The sequence below is a fragment of the Pongo abelii genome, chromosome 12 (genome assembly GCF_028885655.2).
Source record: "Pongo abelii isolate AG06213 chromosome 12, NHGRI_mPonAbe1-v2.0_pri, whole genome shotgun sequence".
Classification (NCBI taxonomy): domain Eukaryota; kingdom Metazoa; phylum Chordata; class Mammalia; order Primates; family Hominidae; genus Pongo; species Pongo abelii.
The window spans coordinates 23,838,845-23,860,927 of NC_071997.2; the positions used below are offsets into that span (position 1 = coordinate 23,838,845).

The 22,083-nt window shown below is 39.6% G+C and overlaps 2 protein-coding genes across 8 annotated transcripts in view; one reads left to right on the plus strand and one right to left on the minus strand.

The window, feature by feature from the left end:
• Positions 1-7,788, minus strand: part of LOC112131774 (E3 SUMO-protein ligase RanBP2-like) — a 39,176-nt gene extending 31,388 nt beyond the window's left edge. For all 3 annotated transcript variants that reach the window (XM_054547113.2, XM_054547111.2, XM_054547115.2), the window contains exons 1-4: positions 7,568-7,788; positions 5,775-5,842; positions 4,071-4,182; positions 3,482-3,634 (exon numbers count right to left, since the gene is read on the minus strand). In XM_054547113.2, the coding sequence (XP_054403088.1) occupies positions 3,482-3,634; positions 4,071-4,182; positions 5,775-5,842; positions 7,568-7,639 (405 nt within the window). In that variant the 5' untranslated portion in view covers positions 7,640-7,788. The remainder of the gene's footprint in view (positions 1-3,481; positions 3,635-4,070; positions 4,183-5,774; positions 5,843-7,567) is intronic.
• Positions 1-22,083, plus strand: part of LOC100439468 (tripartite motif-containing protein 43) — a 175,034-nt gene that overhangs the window by 152,264 nt on the left and 687 nt on the right. The window contains exons 1-7 of one of the 5 annotated variants that reach the window (XM_024242826.3): positions 7,813-7,916; positions 14,820-14,998; positions 16,894-17,308; positions 17,926-18,021; positions 19,094-19,324; positions 20,337-20,359; positions 20,885-20,982. In XM_024242826.3, coding sequence (XP_024098594.2) covers positions 16,898-17,308; positions 17,926-18,021; positions 19,094-19,324; positions 20,337-20,359; positions 20,885-20,982 — 859 coding nt within the window. In that variant the 5' untranslated portion in view covers positions 7,813-7,916; positions 14,820-14,998; positions 16,894-16,897. Of the gene's footprint in view, positions 1-7,812; positions 7,917-14,739; positions 14,999-16,893; positions 17,309-17,925; positions 18,022-19,093; positions 19,325-20,336; positions 20,360-20,884; positions 20,983-22,083 lie in introns of those variants that run through there. The other 4 variants (XM_024242824.3, XM_054547116.2, XM_054547117.2 and 1 more) reach the window with 4 other exon arrangements.

The window sequence follows — 22,083 nt, forward strand, 5'->3', positions numbered from 1 at the left end:
GCCTCTCAAGAAGCTAGGAGCACAGGCATGCACCACCATGCCCGGCTAATTTTTTTTTAACGTTCTGTAGAGATGGGGTCTTGCCATGTGGCCCAGGCTGACTACTCAGTTCCTTAATCACCTCATCTCCAGTGACGTTATCCTCCACTCCAACCTCAACCATCCACTTGCCACTGACACAGGTCTTTAAAATCTGTATTTTGGTCATACCACCGAAACCACCGTACCACCCTTCTTATTCGTCCACCTCACTGAGGGCCTACATACCCTTACTTTCAGAAATATACTTCTCCACCACATGACAAGTTCCCTTCAAGACAATAACATCATCAAGTTTTAAACACCTGTAAACACAGATAAATACACACACTTTCTTCTGTCAGGCAAAAAATGCTATAATCCCTTATATCCATAATTACTGTTTGCTTACAGATCCCTTCAACTAATTCCCTCTTTTCCTCAGAAGAACCCTCCCAACTGGTTTCTGTGTGCTTAGATTTGGGAAATCACAACCCCAAGCTAACTGATTTCATTTTCGTTATCTCAACCATCAAACTGGTGCTGCCTAAAACAAAATATCATTTTAGTACTAACAGACTCACTTTCTCCACTCCCTGACACTTCACACCTCCTCCTATTTCCTCAACTTCCCCATACCTTCCTTTGACCCTCACTTTCAACCTATAACCTAGATTCATCCTTCACTGAGAAACTTGATGCTATCACACATAAATTCCATTTTACCTTACCTACTTAAACTCGTCTTTCCCCAACTCTCAAGACCAAGCCGCCCATTAGTACTCTGTATTTCATTCCCCTCTCTCCTTTATCAATTTCTCCTCTTCTGGATGAGATGGATGATACCCTGGCCTCTCCCTATTGCAAAAGCCCTAGTCTTTGACTCTATGTTAAAAATTTTTTTAAAAACCACTATGAGTGCTTTTAAAAAGTTCTATCTCAAACTTGAGAGAAAAAGCCTTCTCAACAGTAATACTCTCATTCATTAAACAAACGTCAGAAACTGTTTACCTTAGCAAGCCTTAAATTTTAGGAGAAATGGAATTACTTTGCATGACAGTTATAAATCTCATGGATTTCAATTCCAAAAAAAAAAAAAAATCTGATACAGGAAAGGTGTAACAGTGCCTTCAAGTTATTAAAGAAAATCTTTAAAGAATGCTTCAAAGTATCTAACTTGTTATACTGCAAGAAAAGAATCCCCTATCATTACATATGTTCTTTAACACTACCGACACCAGATTAACTGGATTGCCATGCCCAATATGGGAATTATGTTTGAGGCATAACTCCTAAGAGAGTAAAGAAATCTGCACAATTAGACCTCACGTTTTAGACTAATATTTAAAATCCAGCTGCTTATTACTGGGAAGAAAAACTTATCAGTAATTTTTATCTTTGGAAGCATTTTCAATGCTTTTTCAGCTTCAAAAATCTGTACGTGACTGTTCATAGCAGTTAACAATAGCCAAAACCTAGAAATAACCAAAATGCCCCTCAAAAGTGAATGGTTAAGGCTGGGCACAGTGGCTCACACCTGTAATCCCAGCACTTTGGGAGGCCGAAGTGGGTGGATCACCTGAGAACCCGGGAGGCAGAAGTTGCAGTGAGCCGAGATAGCACCACTGCACTCCAGCATGGGCGACAGAGCAAGACTGTCTCAAAAAAAAAAAAAAAAAAAATAGTGAATGGTTAAATTGTGGACCATGAAATACTACTCAGAAGTAAAGGAACCAACTATGGATATACAAAACTTATATGGATCACAAATGGTATTATGCTGACTGAACAAGCCAACCTCAAAAGGGCACATGCTTGGCCGGGCGCGGTGGCTCACGCCTGTAATCCTAGCACTTTGGGAGGCTGGGGCGGGCAGATCACATGAGGTCAGGAGTTCAAGACCAGCCAGGCCAACATGGTGAAACCCTGTTTCTACTAAAAATACAAAAATAAGTGGGACATGGTAACATGTGCCTGTAGTCCCAGCTACCCGGAAGGCTGAGGCAGGAGAATCGCTTGAACCTGGGAGGTGGAGGTGGCAGTGAGCTGAGATTGCGCCAGTGAACTCCAACCTGGGCAACAGAGCAAGACTCCGTCTCAAAAAAAATGAAAAAAGAAAAAAAAAAGTCACACACTTCATGATGACATTTACATAACATTTTGAAATCACCAAAGTATAAAGATGGAGAACAGATTAATGGTTGCCAGAGGTCAGGCATAGTGAAGAGAAGTAAGTAGCATGACTACAAAAGGGGCAGCATGAGGAAGATCTCTGTGGTAATAGAGTAGTTCTGTATCTTGACGGCAGTGGTGGCATGAATCTACACGTGATAAAATGAAAGAAAACTATACATACACATTGTACCAATGTCAAAATTCCTGATTTTCATATTGTGCTTTGGTCGGGTTAAACAGGTTGAGTATCCCTTATCCGAAATGCTTGAGACCAGAAGTATTTCAGATTTTGAATTTTTTCAGACTTTGGAATATTTGCGGGATACTTAGCAGGTAGAGCATCTCAAATCTGAAAATCTGAAATCCAAAATTTTCTAATGAGCATTTCCTTTGAGCACCATGTCAGTGCTCAAAAAATTTCAGATTTTGGAGCATTTAGGATTTCGGATTTTAAATGCTCAACCTGTATAAGCACTGGGGAAAAATGAAGTAGCATATAGGATCTTTCTGTACAATCTTTGCAACTTCCTGTGCAAAAAAATCTATAATTATTTCAAAATTAAAATTTTTTACATTTCTATCAGAAACATATATAATGGGGGTAGGAGGAGGCTAAAGGCAAATATACGTTTATAATTTAATATTGTACATACACAATAAAGTATACATTAATATATAAAACATTACAATATACATTTTAAATGTTTGCCAAACATAGTTGTGTAGATTTTCTCCAGAACAGTTACTTAGTAAACTATATTTTACTCTATAAAGAATATCAGGACCAGTCAACACACTAGCAAGAACTTCCTACCATTTTTAGTAATTACGTCTTATATACTAGAGAAACCACCTTTTATCTTTTGCTTGAAAACCTTACTATCTCAAAATACAATCCCTTCTACTTTCAGACAATAGTTATTAGAAAACTCTTCTTTAAAATATCCCTAAATTGTCATCCTGTAGGTAATTTTCACTTAAAGAAGCAAAAATTGGATACCAGACAGAACTTAATGTAAATCTTAGCTCTACTTAGTTTACAGCTACTAAACTGTAAAATCCCTAAAATATTAATTATTTCAGAAGGGTAAATGAGATGTCACTTATAAAGTATAACTATGCCTAATAAGACAGTAGATGCTCAGAAAGGTTTTAATACACTTTTTAAAAGAAAAATTTTAAAGGAAACACAAACACCTGGGCTTAAGGTTTGCTATTGAAAAGGAATTTAAACTCCAAATATTAGAAATGGTTATGTCTTTTCTCCCTTTATGTTTTGTTTGTTTACCTTTAGTTTATAAACTGCAGGACTTCCTGGGAAAAGTTTAGCTGCTCTTTCAACCCAGTATTTTGCTCTTCCATCAGTAACATCATTTTTACAAAGCAATTCTGCAATCTTCAACACAAGATCTTTTTGTGTTGGGTTTAATTCCACTGAACGCTAATATCAGAAAAGAAATTAAAGATTAGTAAATAAATTGTATGTATGTATGTAGGAGTATATATACTTATATATAAAGGTTAAAAAATTATCACTCCAACCCTTAAAAAATTCTACTTCTAGAGAAAACATGTTACTTCAAAGGTGTTAAAATAAAAGTGTCTTGGAATTTTCTGGAAATGAATCAAATAAAAATTATATTTGTGTCATTTGAATGCAAAAAACACAAAAGAACACCATTTCTGACCGTGTTAGACTTACAATTTATAGGTGTTAAACAATTCTATAGCTGTTCCAAGCTGTGTCACGTAATTGTACTATGATACCAATGCCTGTTTTATGATATTCATAAAATATATTTGACTTACTTATATAAATTTCTCTGGGCATCATGTGTTTGGCTATGCAAAGGCTATATTTGAATCCTATAACTTACCCTGTAACATTCAACGGCTTTGTCTGTGTTTTCTTCCAATTCATAAAGAAGACCCAGAAATCTATGAGCTTTGGGATCACTCTCTTGCCCATTAATGTAAGTACATATGTATCTGTTTTTTAAAAGTAATACAAAAGTAAATTAAACTTAGAACTGTACTTTTAAATGCTAACCGAAGAATACACCTTAAACCAAAGCAACCACTAAACTCGTTTATATTGTTACTCAAAACTACCACTATTTATGCAGATAACTCAAAAGTATTCATAGAAAGAAATGGGTAATACTTAAAAACACGTACATAGAGTTGACCACATACTCATTTTACCATTAAATGTCACATTTACCAAATTTTTCTCCAGTGTTATCCACACATAAGAAATGAACATATAAATTGCTTTTTCTTCCTGATCACATTTTAATAAAGCACTAACAGTTTTGCAAATAAATTAGAAGTGATTATAGTAAACATTTTTAAAGTTGTCATAATGCAAAATACTAAACAGCAACAATTTCCCAAACAAAGGGAAATACATTTACCCTTTAAGCAAGAAAGTAATTTCTAACAGTACTATATCCAGCTAAAATCGAACAGAAGAAAAATTACTAATTACAGTACCAAATACAGGAAATTTCCATTTCTCAAATCAAGTAACAACTAAAATAAGTAAATATCCTCTAGGTTCCTTGACAGTATTACGATCAGAGAAATTAGGCCAGACCTAAACTAAGGGATTAAAGTCTCACAGTAAAAAGGTACAAGAGTTAACAGTCACAGTGCTGCTAGTTACATAATTTATGTACCACCATTTTCCTTTCTTACCAGCATTTCCATCTTCCTTTGGATGCCTTTAAAAGCCTGCCTCCCAGCTGGAAGCAGTAACACACACCTGTAGTCCCAACACTATGGGAGGCCGAGGCAGGCAGACTGCTGTGCTCAGAAGTTCAAGACTAGCCTGGGCAACATAGTGACACCTGTCTCTACCAAAAAATGCAAACCTTAGCCAGGTGTGGTGGTGCGCATCTGTATCCCCAGCTACTTGGGGCGCTGAGGTGGGAAGATCTCTTGAGCCCAGAAGGAAGAGGTTACAGTGAGCAAAGATGGAGTCAGCTGCTGCACTCCAGCCTGAGCAAGAGAGACAGATACTGCCTTAAAAAAAAAAAAAAAAAAAAAAAAAAAAAGCCTGCCTCCCTCTTAATTTCCTGCTTTAATCCACTCCAAGTCAGGAAATCAGAATCACCAAGCTTCTTATCCCTAGGATAGAGACTTAGAGCATCACATATTGTGTCAATTAAAGATCTTTTATACAAGCTATTCTCCTGCCTTACACTTACAGTTTAATTTTTTATTCATTGCTATTTTTCATCTGATTAAGGTATCAGATATTTAACCAAAAACAAATTAAGATATAGGCATGGTCCTCTTTTACTCCAACAGAAGACAATTTTTAGAAAAAGTGTTTTAAGCCAAACAATTTCTTGCCCTTGGTATAAACAAGCAGCAGCATGCAGAAAACACTAATTACCGTTTCAATCTCAATGGAATCTAGGCTGGTCCTTAGCATCAGTCTGAGTGATAAATCCCTTATTCCAGAATACACTTAGGAAGAACTACTAAGAACATATTTTTACCTATTTCAAAGAAGAAAATGAGAAAACGCATTGATTTTTAAAAAACGAATACATGTTACAGTTTGTACTTACTTTTTAGCAAGATCATATTCTTTAGCTTCATAATACAGCTTTGCAAAATAGAATCCTTTCATTGACATCTAAAAAAAAATTAAAAATGGTTTTACTTTTCATACAGAAATATTTTCCAACATTTTTTCAAAAGCAGTAAAAACCTGTCCTTAGTTTATGTTCAAATACGCCATTTTCATTCACTTAAAAGTTTTTTTTAAAGCCTGACAAATGCATAATTCCATGTTTTATAATTTCCTATCACAAAACAAAAAATAGAGCTGGGTGCAGTGGTTCATGCCTGTAATCCCAGCACTTTGGGAGGCTAAAGTGGGCGGATCACCTGAGGTCAGGAATTTGAGACCAGCCTGGCTAACATGGTGAAACCCCGTCTCCACAAAAATACAAAAATTAGCCAGGCATAATGGTGGGTGCCTGTAATCCCAGCTACAGGCTGGGGCAGGAGAATGGCGTGAACCCGGGAGGGAGAGTTTGCAGTGAGCCGAGATCGCGCCACTGCACTCCAGCCTGCGGGATAAAGCGAGACTCCGTCTCAAAAAAAAAAAAAAAAAGAAAAGAAAATGTCTAAAATGGGAGAAAGGGAATTAAAAATAACAAAAGTATATATGTGTGTTACTCAGAAGTATATAGATGTAAAGGGCAGAAAAAACAACTAACAGCTGTCAAAGGTGCCTGCCTGTAGTCCTAACTACTCAGCAAACAGAGGTAGGAGGATCATTTATGCCCAAAAATTTGATGCCAGCCTGGGCAACACAGCAAGACCCTATTCTAAAAAAATAAAAATAAAAATAAGAGCTGTCAAGTAGCCTTTGAGAAGTAGGAATCAGCCGCAGAATAAGAAACCAACTTGACAGAACATAGAAAAACTAAACAGAAGCCATCTGGAAAAAGAAAAACTAGAGAAAGAATTATTTTTTTTCCTTTTTTTTTTTGGAGACGTAGTCTCGCTCTGTCACACAGGCTGGAGTGCAGTGGCGCAATCTCTGCTCACCGCAACCTCTGCCTCCATGGTTCAAGCAATTCTCCTGTCTCAGCCTACCCAGTAGGTGGGACTACAGGTGCCTGCCACCACGCCCGGTTCATTTTTGTATTTTTAATACTGACGGATTTTCACCATATTGGTCAGGCTGGTCTCTCGGCCTCCCAAAGTGCCGGGATTACAGACGAAGAATATTTTTAAGAAAGGCAAAAAAGCACAGCCGCCAAAGCTCACCCGGGAGCTGCGTCAGTCCCCACTGGGTTCCTCCAGGCCAAAGAGGTACGACCTCCGCCGCAGCATATAGAGTAAATGTCCAGGACATGGGAAGAAACCCGCCGATATAGCACCCGGGTGCCCAAGCCCCCCAGAACTAGACGGCGCCGGTACTACGCGGCGCGCCATCGGCCAGAAAGCCTGGGCCAGGGCGGGCCCACGAGCGAGCACCGTCGGGAGCGAGCACCGTCGGGAGCGAGCACCGTCGGGAGCCAGCACCGTCGGGAGCCAGCACCGTCGGGAGCCAGCACCGTCGGGAGCCAGCACCGTCGGGAGCCAGCACCGTCGGGAGCCAGCACCGTCGGGAACAAGCCGGGAGAAAGAGGAAGCGCCGGCGCCAACGGTCTCCCGTCCACCGCGGTCCCCCAAGGACTCTCCCTGAGATTGCAAGCGCCACGCCGCCCACAGGACTGCGCTAGCCGGCCGGCGCCTCAACAGAGCGCGCCAGGGAGCAGCGCCCGTCGGGAGCCATGACGCCTGAGCCGCGCCAGGCCGCCGCCCGGCCAGGTCGAGGCCGTCGGTCTCTTCGAGACCCACTCACCTTTCTAGGCGACGGGGCGGAGCCCTGCACCCAGGCGATGTACCGCTCCACGTCGGCCTTGCTGCGCCTCATCGCGCCGCCAACCTGACTGCCGAGCCGCGTGAGACCAGCGCTCAGCCCCGCAGCAGTCGCCACTTCCAAGAGGAAAGCGCCTGAAAGTCAGGGACGCAGCGAGGTAGCCCGCGGAGGACCATTCTGACGAACTTGCGTGCTGCGTCATCACTGTGCGTCACATTGGCGCCGTGGGCGCTCGAGCTGCACTCGGCAGGGCTCTTGGCAGCGCCCTGGGCTCTGAGGTTGTCTTGGCAACCCCGGATCAGATTTCGGCCGCCAGCCTCCACAGCCTAAGGTGGATTTCCAGCAGATAACAATTTGCGTGATGGGCTCTTAAGCGTTTTGGTCACTTGTTCTAAATTATAAGTGCGCAATGCATTGGAAGAAAAAAGCACTCAGGCCAATTTGGTGAATGTCTAAATTGGAACAACGTTTCTGGAGATGACTGGTTAAATACGTTGCATCGGACATGTGTGAATACTAAAGCATACATTTTTAAATTCATATCTATTAAAAGAAATGAGGGTCGAGGATGGTGGCTCACGCCTGTAATCCCAGCACTTTGGGAGGCTGAGGCAGGCGGATCACCTGAGGTCAGGAGTTCAAGACCAGCCTGACCAACATGGTGAAACCTTGTCTCTACTGAAAATACAAAAATTAGTCGGGCATGGTGGCGTTCACCTGTAATCTCAGCTACTCAGGAGGGTGAGGCAGGAAAATCGCGTGAACCCGGGAGGCAGAGGTTGCAGTGAGCTTAGATCACGCCACTGCACTGCAGCTTGGGTGACAGCAGGCACGCACCACCATGCCCAGCTAATTTTTGTATTTTTAGTACAGACGGAGTTTCACCATGGTGGCCAGGCTGGTCTCAAACTCCTGACCTCAGGTGATCCACCCACCTCAGCCTCCCAAAGTGCTGGGATTACAGGCATGAGCTACTTCGCCTGCCCTATGTTTTGCTTATTAATCCCTTGTCAGATAGATAGTTTGCAGATAATTTCTCCCCTTCTGTGGGCTGTCCTTTCACTTTGTTGATTTTTTTCCTTTGGGGTGCAGGAGCTTTTTAATTTAATGTGATCCCATTTGTCCATTTTTGCTTTGCTTGCCTGTGCTTTTGAGGTATTACTCAGGAAATCTTTGCCCAGACCAATGTCCTGAAGAGTTCTCCCAATATTTTCTTGTAGTAATTTCATAGTTTGAGGTCTTAATTTTAAGTGTTTAATCCATTTTGATTTGATTTTTGTATATGGTTAGAGAGAAGTCTAGTTTCATTCTTTTGCATATGGATATCCAGTTTTCCTAGCACTATTTATTGAAGAGACCATCCTTTCCCCAATGTATGTTCTTGACACCATTGTTGTAACAAGTCCACTGTACTGTGTGGATTTGTTTCTGGGTTCTCTATTCTGTTCTAGTGGTCTATGCATCTGTTTTTATGCCAGTACCATGCTGTTCGATTGCTATAGCTCTGTAGTATAATTTGAAGTCAGGTAATGTGATTCCTCCAGTTGTGTTCTTTTTGCTCATGATAGCTTTGGCTATTCTGGGTCTTTTGTGGCTTCATATAAATTTTAGGATTATTTTTTCTATTTCTGTGAAGAATGTCATTGGTATTTAATAGGGATTGTGTTGAATCTGTAGATTGCTTTGGGTAGTATGGACATTTAAAAAATATTGATTTTTCCAATCCATAAACATGGAATATTCTTCTATTTATTGGTGTCCTCTTCAATTTCTTTCATCAGTATTTTATTGTTTTCATTATAGAGGTCTTTCACCTTTTTGGTTAATTCCTAGGTATTTTATTTTATTTGCAGCTACTGTAAATAGGATTACTTTCTTGATTTTTCAGATTTTTTGCTGTTGGCATATAGAAATGCTACTGATTTTTATATGTTTATTTTGTATCCTCCAATTTTACTGAATTTGTTTTTCAGTTCTAATATTTTTTGGGGGGAGCAGGTCATTAGATTTTTGAAATGTAAGATCATATCATCTGCAGACAAGAATAATTTGACTTCTTTCTTTCCAATTTGAATGCCCTTTGTTTCTTTCTCTTCTCTGATTTCTTTCTCTTCTCTAATTTCTCTAGCTAGGTCTTCCCCAGTACTTGTTGAATAACAGCAGTGAAAGTGGGTATCCTTCTCTTGTTCCAGGTCTTAGAGGAAAGGCTTTCAGTTTTTCTCCATTGAGTATGATATTAGCTGTGGGTCTGTTATATGGTTTTTATTATGTTGAAGTATGTTCTGTCTATATGCAGTTTTTTGAGAGTTTCTTTTCATCACAAAATACATTGATTTTCCCATCTCAGCCTCCTGAGTAGCTGGGACTACAGGGGCATGCCACCACACTTGATTAATTTTTTATTTTTAGTGGAGGTGGAGTCTTGCTATATTGACCAGACTGGTTTCAAACTGTTGGCCTCAACTGATTCTCTCACCTTGGCCCCCCAACGTGCTGGGATTACAGGCATAAGACACTCACTGTGCCTGGCCAAGATGTTGAATATTATCAAATGTTTTTCCAGCATCTAGTGAAGTAGTCATATCATTTCTGTCCTTTATTTTGTTGATATGATGTATTACATTGATTGCTTTGCATACACTGAGCCATCCTGGGATAAATCCCACTTGGTCATGATAAATGATCTTTTTTAATGTATTGGTGAATTTGCTTGCTAGTATGTTGAGGATTTTTGCATCAACGTTTATCAAGAATATTGACCTGTAGCTTCCCTTCCCTTCCCTTCCCTCCCCTCCCCTCCCCTCCCCCCCTCTCTCCTCTCCTCCCCTCCCTCCTTGCTTTATATATCTGGGTGCTCTAGTATTGGATGCATATATATTTGTAATTGTTATAGTCTCTTGATGAATGGACCCTTTTTCATTATATAATGATCTTCTTTGTATTTTTTATAGTTTTTGTCTTGAAATCTATTTGGTATGATGTAGTATAGTTACTTTGGCTCTTTTTTGCCTTCCATTTGCATAAAATATCCTTTCCCAATCCCTTTATTTTCAATCTATGTGTGTCTTTATAGGTGAAGTCTGTTTCTTGTAGGCAACAGGTTGTTGGGTCTTTTTTTTTTTTTATTTTTTTATCTATTCTGCCACTGTGTCTTTTGATTGGAGAGTTTAGTCCATTTATATTCAATATCATTACTGAAAAGTAAGCACTTAACTACTTCAATTTTGATACTTGTTTCCTGGTGGTTTTGTAGTCGTTCCTACCTACCTACCTTCCTTCCTTCCTCCCCTCCCCTCCCCTCCCTCCCTGCCTCCTTCCCTCCTTCCTTCCTTCCTTCTTGTGAAGGTGATTTTCTCTGGTGGTATGTTTTAATTTCTTGCTATTTATTTTTTCTGTATCTGTTTTAGGTTTTTTTATTTGAAGTTACCACAAGGCTTGCAAATATCATCTTATAATTTACTATTTTAAACTGATGAAAACATAACACTGTAAAAACAAATAAGCAAAGAGAAAACTAATAAAAAGTCTACAGTTTAGCTTCATCTCCCCACTTTTTAACATTTTGTTTTTTCTGTTTATATCTTATTATATTGTCTATGTCTTGAAAAACTGTTGTTATTTTTTGATAGGTTCATCTTTTAGTCTTTTTTTTTTTTTTTGAGATGGAGTCTTGCCCTATCGCCCAGGCTGGAGTGCAATGGCGTGATCTTGGCTCACTGCAACCTCCGCCTCCTGGGTTCAAGCGATTCTCCTACCTCAGCCTCCTGAGTAACTGGGATTACAGGCGTGTGCCTCCACGCCCAGCTAATTTTTGTATTTTTAGTAGAGACAGGGTTTCACCATGTTGGCCAGGCTGGTCTCGAACTCCTGACCTCGTGATCCACCTGCCTTGGCCTCCCAAAGTGCTGGGATTACAGGCGTGAGCCACTGTGCCCTGCCCTCATCTTTTAGTCTTTCTACTCAAGGTATGAGTAGTTTACACACAACAATTACAGTGTTACCATATTCTATGTTTATGTGTGCAGTTACTATTACCAATGAGGTGTTTTTTTTAACCTTCAGATGATTTCTTATTGCTCATTAATGTCCTTTTCTTTCAGATTGAAGAACTCCCTTTAGCATTTCTTGTAGGACAGGTCTATTGTTGATGAAGTTCCTCAGCTTTTGTTTGTTTGAGAAAGTCTTTCTCCTTCATGTTTGAAGGATTTTTTCACTGGATATACTATTCTAGGATAAAAGCGGGTTTGTTGTGGTAGTTGTTGCTGTTGTTGCTTTTCAGCTCTTTAAATATGTCATGTCACTCTCTCCTGGCCTGCAAGGTTTCCACTGAGAAGTCTGCTGCCAGATACATTGGAGCTCCTTTGTATGTTATTTGTTTCTTTTTTCTTGCCACTTTTAGTATTTCTTCTTTATCCTTGACCTTTAGGAGTTTAATTATTAAATGTCTTGAGGCAGTCTTATTTGGGTTAAATCTACTTGGTGTTCTATAACCTTCTTGTACTTAAATATTGATATATTTCTCTAGGTTAAGAAAGTTCTCTGTTATTGGCTGGGTGTGGTGGCTCACACCTGTAATCCCAGCACTTTAGGAGGCTGAGGCAGGTGGATCACCTGAGGTCGAGAGTTTGAGACCAGCCTGACCAACATGGAGAAACCCCATCTCTACTAAAAATACAAAATTAGCCCGGCATGGTGGTGCATGCCTGTAATCCCAGTTACTTGGGAGGCTGAGGCAGGAGAATCGCTTGAACCCAGGGGGCAGAGGTTGCGGTGAGCAGAGACTGTGCTATTGCACTCCAGCCTAGGCAACAAGAGTGAAACTCCATCTCAAAAAAAAAAAAAAAGAAAAAGAAAAAGAAAATTCTCTGTTATTAAGGAACAATACAGTATTATTAAGAAACAATACAAATAAATGAAAGGAAGACAGGAATGATTTATTTCATGGTTCTGTCAAGTGGGAAGACATGAGTTTATGTATTTAGCTTATTGGTAGAATACATGAGTCAGGCTAGGCTTGGTGGTTCATGTCTGTAATCCCAATAATTTGGGAGGACCACTTGAGACCAGGAGTTTCAAACCAGCCTGGCCATCAACATAGTGAGACCCTGATCTTTATTATAAAGAAAAGATGAAAGAGATAAAGAAAAGAAAACGAGTCAAAGTGAATAGAAGAGGTATAAGTGGAGGAGGATGAATTCAGAGTAAATATGTCATCTAGGAAATCCAGGTCCCCGCAGTGCTATGTGTAGCTATGGGCAGAGATGACCAGAGCTGAGGAGAGGAAGCTGCATTCAGTTCCCCATGAGAAGTAAAACAACATTTAGAGAAAATTACAGAGGATGACAGAAAGATTTTACAGCAACTTAAGAAAAGCAAAAAGACAAAATGGTTCAGAAAAAAAAAAACAAAACCAAAGAAAAATCTATAAGGAGCTGATAAAAATGTGCCATAAACTAGATGTGGAGCTGCTCCAGGAAAGAACCAATAATATACCTAAAAAATGTTTATAGTATTTGAAGTTCATACCTTAGAACAAGCTTGCCCAACCCACGGTCCGTGGGCCACATACAGCCAAGGACAGCTTTGAATGTGGCCCAACACAAATTCCTAACCTTTCTTGAAACATGGTGAGATTTTTGTCATTTTACAATACAGCTATAGTTAATCTTAGTGTATTTCATGTGTGGCCCAAGACAATTCTTTTTCTAATGAGGCCCAGGGAAGCCAAAAGATTGCACACCCCTGGCTTAGATGATATTATTTATTCAACACCATAGATATGTATGTGTGTGTGGGGGTGTATATATATGTATATGTGTGTATGCATATCCATATGTACCATATATATATAAAATATATATATCATATGTGTATCTCCTGCTTCTAAGAGGGAGGAACTTTTCCAAATAGAAACAACATAGATGAAATGTAATTCTTATCCTAACCATGAACAAGCAAGCTTTTTTGGAATTTTTGAGTGGATGTAATTTTATATTCCCCTTTATGAAACACTGACCACAGGGAATATTCCCCTCTAATAAGCTTCTTTTGTAGCTTTTTTCTGAAAAACTGGACAAATGTAATGTGGGAGTCAGACAGCATGTGTCACTAAGCTGAGAGCAGTGACATATGAAGGTGACATTTGCATGTCCTGGCAGCATTGTCCAGCAAAGGCTTCCTTTCTTTGGGGATGGACCCTCCCTCCTTACCTGGAGCAGCTCCACGTCAGGCATGTGGCACGTCTCCCACAGCTCTCTGTACATGTCTTTCATCCTTTCTAAATGTTGGGTCATTCTCACTTGACTGTCTTGTAGTTGTTGGAAAAGCTCTTTTGCTTCTCTGTCCAGTGCCTGCAGATGCAGTTGCTTCTCCTCATCGAGAAATAGAGGCATCTTTTGATATTGAATATTGATTATCACCTTACTTAATGACACATAGTTCTGCGGAGACATTTGGTTAAAAGGATTACATACTCTCACTCTCAACAGAAAACTTCAAATAATTATATGCTGGGTGTAATCAAGCAATCTATAAACTTTCTGCCTCACTCTTGCAAGGAGTCTTGAATATTTGTTATTTCTTTCTGTCCGTCTTTTTCAATGTTCCTGTTCTCTTTCCCTCTTTAAATCAAAACCTGTATAAAGACTTCCAGTTTCTCTTCCTGAGATGCTTCTTCACAGTTCTTACTGAGTCCATTATTTCCTCTATTAATCTCCCTTTTAGGATTTTTCCATGTATGATTCGCCTAAATGTTAAAAAACATTTAGCCATATGCCATATTATGCAGATTGATTTTTCCTTTTACTATATTTTTACTCTATATACTATTTTATATACTATTCTATTTCTTTCCTCTTCCTCACACCCAATCTTGGTGAAATGTCTCATGTCCAGTGTCTGAAAAGGTTTATGCCAACCTTCAAATTTGAACTAGAATACATATCATGCCATTTATCCAATAAACTAGAATTAATTTGGTTAGCTTGTGTGGGCTTCTCTATTTGCAATTCCTGTGGGCTTTTCTATGTGCAATTCCTATTAGATCAATTATATCAAACCCCCTCTCTACTAACAATGCAAAAAAAAAACTAGCCAGAGACAGAGCCAGACTCCTTTCAAAAAAAATAAACAAACATAAAACTTCTGTTTTGAAGAAACCTAATCATCTATGTTAACACCCACCTACGCCCTGTGAAATGCAATCAATTAGAGGAAACGGATGTGGTCTTCACAGATTTATAAACGGACACTTCAGGAGCCAAGCTCATTCTTCTCCAGAGCCCACAGAGTAGCTTTGCAACTGGCTTTGGGGACTTCCGAAATCTACCAGCACTGCAGTGAGACTCTCATCCCTGAGCTCAATTCATCTGATTCGACAGCAAGCTTTGGTGAGAACACAGATATATTTCTGAGGTAAGTACACAGTTTCCAGAGTAGGAGCTACTATTAGGTTACAAACCAAAACAAAATTTGGGGACTTTAATTTATCTGCAAACTTAGATTATTTTTAGATGAAATGATCTCATTTTCTGAGTTTTAAAAACGGCTCCATTTCTTTATAAAATTATTTTAAACATAATCCATAGGTTTATGGATTAAACATGGGCCACCATGTTCAGCTGTTTGTTTGTTTGTTTGTTTGTTTATTTTGAGTTGGAATCACTCTCTATCGCCAGGCTGGAGTGTAGTGGCGCTCTTGGCTCACTGCAACCTCCGCCTTCCAGGTTCAAACGATTCTTCAGCCTCAGCCTCCAGAGTAGCTGGAAATATAGGTGACTGCCACCACGCCCAGCTAATTTTTGTATTTTTTTTAGTAGAGACGGGGTTTCGTTATGTTGGCCAGGATGGTCTCCATCTCTTGATTTTGTGATCCGTTCACCTCGGCCTCTGAAAGTGTTGGGATTACAGGCCTGAGCCACTGCGTCCGGCCTTTTTTTTTTTTTTTTTTTTTAATTTATAGAAGTATTTTTAGAGACAAGATGATCTAGACATTTTGCCGTGTCACCAGTCTAGTGCTCCTGAGCTCAAAAAACCTGCCTGACTTGGCCTCCCAAAATGCTGGGATTACAGGCTTGAGTCACCTTCCCTGGCTTGGTTTTTATTTTTATTTGTATTTTAGCAAAACATACATTTAAAATGCTGACTTACTGTCTAGTGCCTAGTTTTTTGTTTTTGTTTTTTCTTGGGGGGGAGACAGAATCTTGCTCTGTTAGCCAGGCTGGAGTGCAGTGGCACAATCTTGGCTCACTGCAAGCTCCGCCTCCCAGGTTCACGCCATTCTCCAGCCTCAGCCTCCAGAGTAGCTGGGACTACAGGCGTCCGCACCACTCCCAGCTAATTTTTCGTAATTTTTAGTAATTTAGTGAATCCCTATCTCGGATTCACTATGTTAGCCAGGATGGTCTTGATCTCGTGACATCGTGATCTGCCCGCCTCAGCCACCTTGGCCTCCCAAAGTGCTCGGATTACTGGCGTGAGCCACCGTGCCCGGCCTCTAGTGCCTATTATTGCATGATACTTACTCTTTTCCTGAGTGTGTGAAAGAGTCATGATAATGCTTCAATTATCATTATCTTTTTGTAAATTTAATTAATTGTCTTTTAAGGATGTTGTAATATTAACCAGTACATCCCCAAATTAACAGACTGTCCAGGAACAGTAAACATGCCAGAAAGTTTTTGTTGATTAAATTAACATAGCAGCCTAGAAAAACAATGATTCTTAGCTTTACCTTGGAGAGGTACCTTACCTTGATTTGACTGTTTTTCCTTGGAGAGTAAAGGCTAGCTTTTTCTGATTTGGGTCAAAGTATGAGTTCTGCTCTAACATTTTCAAGCAAAGTCCTTCTGGAAAAGTCATTATGGATGGTTGTTATAGTTAAATAAAATAATGAGAGTAGAAGAGCTTAGTTAGCTTTCCTTCTCTAAACCAATCACCGGCAATTAAGAGTGTTACTGATTTTCAGACCATTCAAGACTCAAACCTTGAGTTTACAGGTTGATGAAACCCTTGAAGCCTAAGCAATTTGGTGGACACTAACACCTCAAAAAATCCGACATTCTTCCATGCAAGAAAGTAGAGTTTGCAAATCTAGGTCATGTGTTGATTGGAGAACAGTCACTTTTTCTAGAGGTTGATGTCTCTTTGTGCCTTAGTTTTCTATTTTTCCTATTTCTGTCGTTGCAAATTAAAGCCTATACTTCTCTAGAAAGAAAGGATATTATTCGATCACGAACTGATTCAAACTTTGCTCAGATCTTTGTCTCTCCAGGGTAGAAGCTTAAATTCTTGTGGTTTTCTTTCCTTAGGAAAATGGACTCAGACTTCTCACATGCCTTCCAGAAGGAACTCGCCTGTGTCATCTGTTTGAACTACCTGGTAGACCCTGTCACCATCTGCTGTGGGCACAGCTTCTGCAGGCCCTGTCTCTGCCTTTCCTGGGAGGAAGCCCAAAGTCCTGCCAACTGCCCTGCATGCAGGGAACCATCACAGAAAAAGGACTTCAAAACCAATATTCTTCTGAAGAATTTAGTGACCATTGCCAGAAAAACCAGTCTCTGGCAATTCCTGAGCTCTGAGAAACAAATATGTGGGACCCATAGGCAAACAAAGAAGATGTTCTGTGACATGGACAAGAGTCTCCTCTGCTTGCTGTGCTCCAACTCTCAGGAGCACGGGGCTCACAAACATTATCCCATCGAAGAGGCAGCTGAGGAACACCGGGTAAGAGATAGCTCTGTGATCACCTGAAAGCTGGAGGATGGCAGAGTTAAAGAGATTAGAAGGACGATGAGAATCACGGTGGTTACTCCATTCTTTACTGAGTGCCAGGTGCTGTTCTAGGTACCAATGATGACATTTTGAATAAAATGTGCAACTCTGCCTTCCTTCATGGAGCTTGCACCCAAAAAGAGACTGATTAAGTACATGTCATTCTTATTGACTCTACAGTTCAATGCTAATGACTTTGAAAAGCTACCAAAACTACCAGTGCAAAGAAAGGTACTTTGGAAATATATTTAATATTACTGGACAAATGAGTATGGGAATAGCACACTACAAAATCAGGGGCTAGCATAGTGGGTTCTGAAGCAGGATGTTTCCCTGAACTAATTTAGCTGGGTTACAGGAAATCTTCACTCTTCAGTTCCCTAAACTGTTCTACATTCTGAAACCTCAAACTGAAAAATATCAATTAAGGATGAGCAATGAAAAATTTTGTTTTTTTCTCCTCCCACTAATGTATTTATCTATTATATCCATTGCCTGCATATACCACTCAGATTGTGGAATCTTTGGTATCTGACTTTCTGTTGTTCAACCTTGTAATTCTTTTGCAGGAGAAACTCTTAAAGCAAATGAGGATTTTATGGGAAAAGATTCAAGAAAATCAGAGAAATCTATATGAGGAGAGAAGAACAGCCTTCGTCTGGAGGGTAAGTATGATACCGTGAGTCCTCCTGACCAGCTTGAGACAAGCACGCTGACAACATTTATATTAGCAACTTGAGTTGAAATTCTCGTATGCCAGATGTTGTCATGTGTTTATTCATAGGCTGGAAAACAACCAGACTGTTCAATATAACGATTGTTCAGGTTTTCTGTAAATGCTTTTCAGATAAGTAAAAAATAAATATAAATTCTGAAGGGCAAGCATGTGCTGAAAATTAATAAGTATTTCAGACAGAGTTTTCTGTATAATATGAATTATGAAATATTGATTAAATAGTATATAATTGAGAAATCAAGGCATTGATTGGTGAATATGATATTGTCCAGGGGGAAGAAACCGGGTGGGAACAGTAATTTAAGAAATGTGCCTGTGCTGGTGAAATCTGATAGCGAAGGACCCACATGATGCCAGTCCAAGTAGGAGAAAATGCAACATGATGAAAAGCTGAGGAGAAGGGATAAAAAATGACTGGGGGAGTGAGAGGATAAATATGTCATTACTGAGAGGAGAAACACAATGGAATGGGGATTCATGTTCTTAGAATGGCAGTGCAATACAGAGTCTATGGATTTGACAGAAGAAAGATAGGAGACAGAAAAGAGGTAGTCGGTTTGACAGATGGGGGTTAAATTTTTTACAAGATCCTTTTTGTGTGATGGCTTCTGATCCCGATTATAATATACTAAAAACATTTCTACTAAGAGTGATTGTTCAGGCTGTGAAGTACAGAGATTTGAAACAACAACCTAATTGAGTAACAAAGATTATGTGTATTATTCATGACAATGTAACAACCAATCATAAATTTTAGTTGTTTTCTAATTGTATTTCCGATTTGAGAGGACATAGATTTAGACATTGAAATTTAAAGGGCTTTTTTGCAGGTGTTTGGGAATTGATGAATTACATAAACTTTGAAGGAAGGTCTTGCTTAACTCATCATCCTGTTTGTAAAGGATGGAAAATAAAAGAAGGAATGAGGAGGATGAATTTGTGGGTTCTGCGAGGTGGAAGTAGGCCTGGGTATATAACCTACAAAATTCATATCCCTACAGGGCGATGTGGTTTTACGGGCACAGATGATCAGGAATGAGTATAGGAAGCTGCACCCGGTTCTCCATAAGGAAGAAAAACAACATTTAGAGAGATTGAACAAGGAATATCGAGAGATTTTTCAGCAACTCCAGGGAAGTTGGGTCAAAATGGATCAAAAGAGTAAACACTTGAAAGAAATGTATCAGGAGCTAATGGAAATGTGTCATAAACCAGATGTGGAGCTGCTCCAGGTAAGAACGGAGGATGCCCCTTGAGACACTTTGTGTTAGCTGACCTTTACATCTTTGCCTTCCATTGGGTACCAAAGACATTATTTCTTCATCTCCTGCATTGATGGTGAGAGTCATTCCCACCAGTTATAGAGATAAACTGTAACTCCTACCCTAATCATGGAAATAAAGCTTTATGGAATTGTGCAACTAGATTTCCATACAACATTTTCTACCACAAGCTTCCTCCTCCAGCACATTTCATTAAAACTCTGGAAGAAAAAATTTCATGTGAAAATTCCATGTTTAACTCCAATGGATAATACATAGAAATTATGGAAAAACTGACATTTCCTTCTTCCTCCTTTTGGGAAGTCCTAGGTTTGAAATGCTCTTGATTTGAGCCACATTACACTTTGGGGACTAGCCCTGAAAGAGACCACACTGTAGACAGCTGCAGCAATGCGCAGTCACTACTCACACCTTTCTCTCTCACTCAAATTTAGGGTCCTGAATTTATCAGAAATTCATACTGTCAATAGGTCTTACTGGTATAATTGTTAGAGATGACAATACATTTTAAAAGAGTTGCAGTGATACTATGTGGTAATTCTAAAGTTTTCAAAACCTGAAGACCAGATAGGCAGAATAACAACTGTTTTTGTGTGTTTATTTTGAGACAGAGTCTTCTTCTGTCACCCAGACTGAAGTCCAGTGGCCCAATCTCAGCTCACTGCAACTTCTGCCTCTTTGGTTCAAGCAATTCTCCTGCCTCAGCCTGCCTAGTAGCTGGGACTAAAGGCATGCACCACCACACCCCACTATTGTTGGTTTTTTTTTTTTTTTTTTGGATTTTTAGTAGAGACGGGGATTTGCCATGTTGTCCAGGCTAGTCTGGAAGTCCTGACCTCAGGTGATCCACCCACCTTGGCCTCCCAAAGTGCTGGGATTACAGGTGTGAACCACCTCACCCAACAAGAATAACAACTTTCTAAATAAGTAATTTTTTTTCTCTCTCTCTCTCTCTCTACAGGATTTGGGAGACATCGTGGCAAGGTATGTTTTCGGCCATCAGTGCAAACTGGAGCACAAGGCATGCTATGAAAAACAGGCTGTTTCCAACAAAGTGAAAACATAATTTACTGACACCATAATGTGTCAGTGTGATAGTGTGTGTATGTGTGTGTAGTCACGTGTTTGTGTGGTATGATAAATGTTACCTATGCCTTTTATCAGACATTAATCTTTTCTTACTTTCCCAAGTGACTCAAGGGGTTATGTTTTGAAGAGTGCAATGCAGAGATTGCTAGAATACAGTTGCCTCTTTTTATGATTCAGAATCATAATTAGAGATCAACTATTTGGTGGCAGATAGGGAGAGAGGCATTTATCTTTCAGTGGCAGTAGGTTAGAAATGGAGTGAATAGTTAGAAAGATTCCCTGAGAGCCACAAACCCATCCTAGCGTTGTGGAGGTACATTACAGTATCAGAAGTGGGTTTGAATGAAGCATTTTCTGTTGGAATCTGTTTCTTAAACACAGACATCAGAAACTTAACCAACTCAACCTACTTCCTTGCAGGAGTGAGTCTGTGCTGCTGCACATGCCCCAACCTGTGAATCCAGAGCTCACTGCAGGGCCCATCACTGGACTGGTGTACAGGCTCAACCGCTTCCGAGGTGAGTGTCGCCCTCTTGGTGGGATCAACGTGCAATGCCTTCAATTATGGTTTTCTATGGGCAGCTTTCCCAGTGTAATGATCTTTCATCTAGAAGAAGAGAATAGTCTGTGAATAGGTATTTATATTTATAGTTTCACTATCATCAAACAGACAAAACTAAATAAAAGCTGGTGAAATGTAATAGGAATCAGCCATATAACAAATTTCTTAGAAAAATAAAACATGCAGAAGGGCTCTTTAGGACTTTAGGAACCATTCTCTGATACAATTTCATGTATACAATTATGACATGAAGCATACAGAACTGAATTCAGGACATTTCAATTTCAAATTCAGTGCAGTTAATGACTGATTTGAGTGACAGTTTTTTTAAATACATTTCAGGTGAAGTTTCATAGCATTTATAATTTTAATCATGTTTTTAATCAACTAAAGCACACATGAGTAACTTATATAACAATGCAAAAACTGAGAATCTGTGAACAATAGGAACATGATTTGGTGGTTGATGAGGTCTTAGAACTCCAGGATAGATCACGACAAATCCAGCAGAATAAAAGAAGTCTGTGCCTGAATCTGGCATGAAAGTCAGATAATTCTTGCAAGGAATCTTCACTTTTCAGAAGGCAGATTCAGATTTTGTCTTTAAGTATGAATTTGCTAGCTTAAGTCGCAGATCATAATATTTCTGGAAAGTGATAACTTTTTTATTTGGGACTAAGAATGTCTGCCTACCTCATCTCCTGTCCAAAGCCTCCTGCTCTGCCCTGACGGAGAAGAGACAATGAAGGTTAATTTTATTGCTATGGACTTGGCTACAGCGCAAGAGCTTCCAGTTTTCAGTTGTTATGAAAGGTCGCTAACGAGACATAGACATGACCTTCCTCCCCTTTATACTTTTTGAGTTTATAGAAATTGTGATCATCATAGTTTAGCCGTTTATTTGTGCAGATCACCTAACACCCTTTGATTCCAACATTTTTCCAGACAGAATTTTCTTTCTAATCTTGACCTGTGTTTTCTAGTGAGAATCTCTTTCTTATCTGAACATAAGGATTTATAAACTGCTTTTCACTGGAACATTCTCTTTTTTCTACAG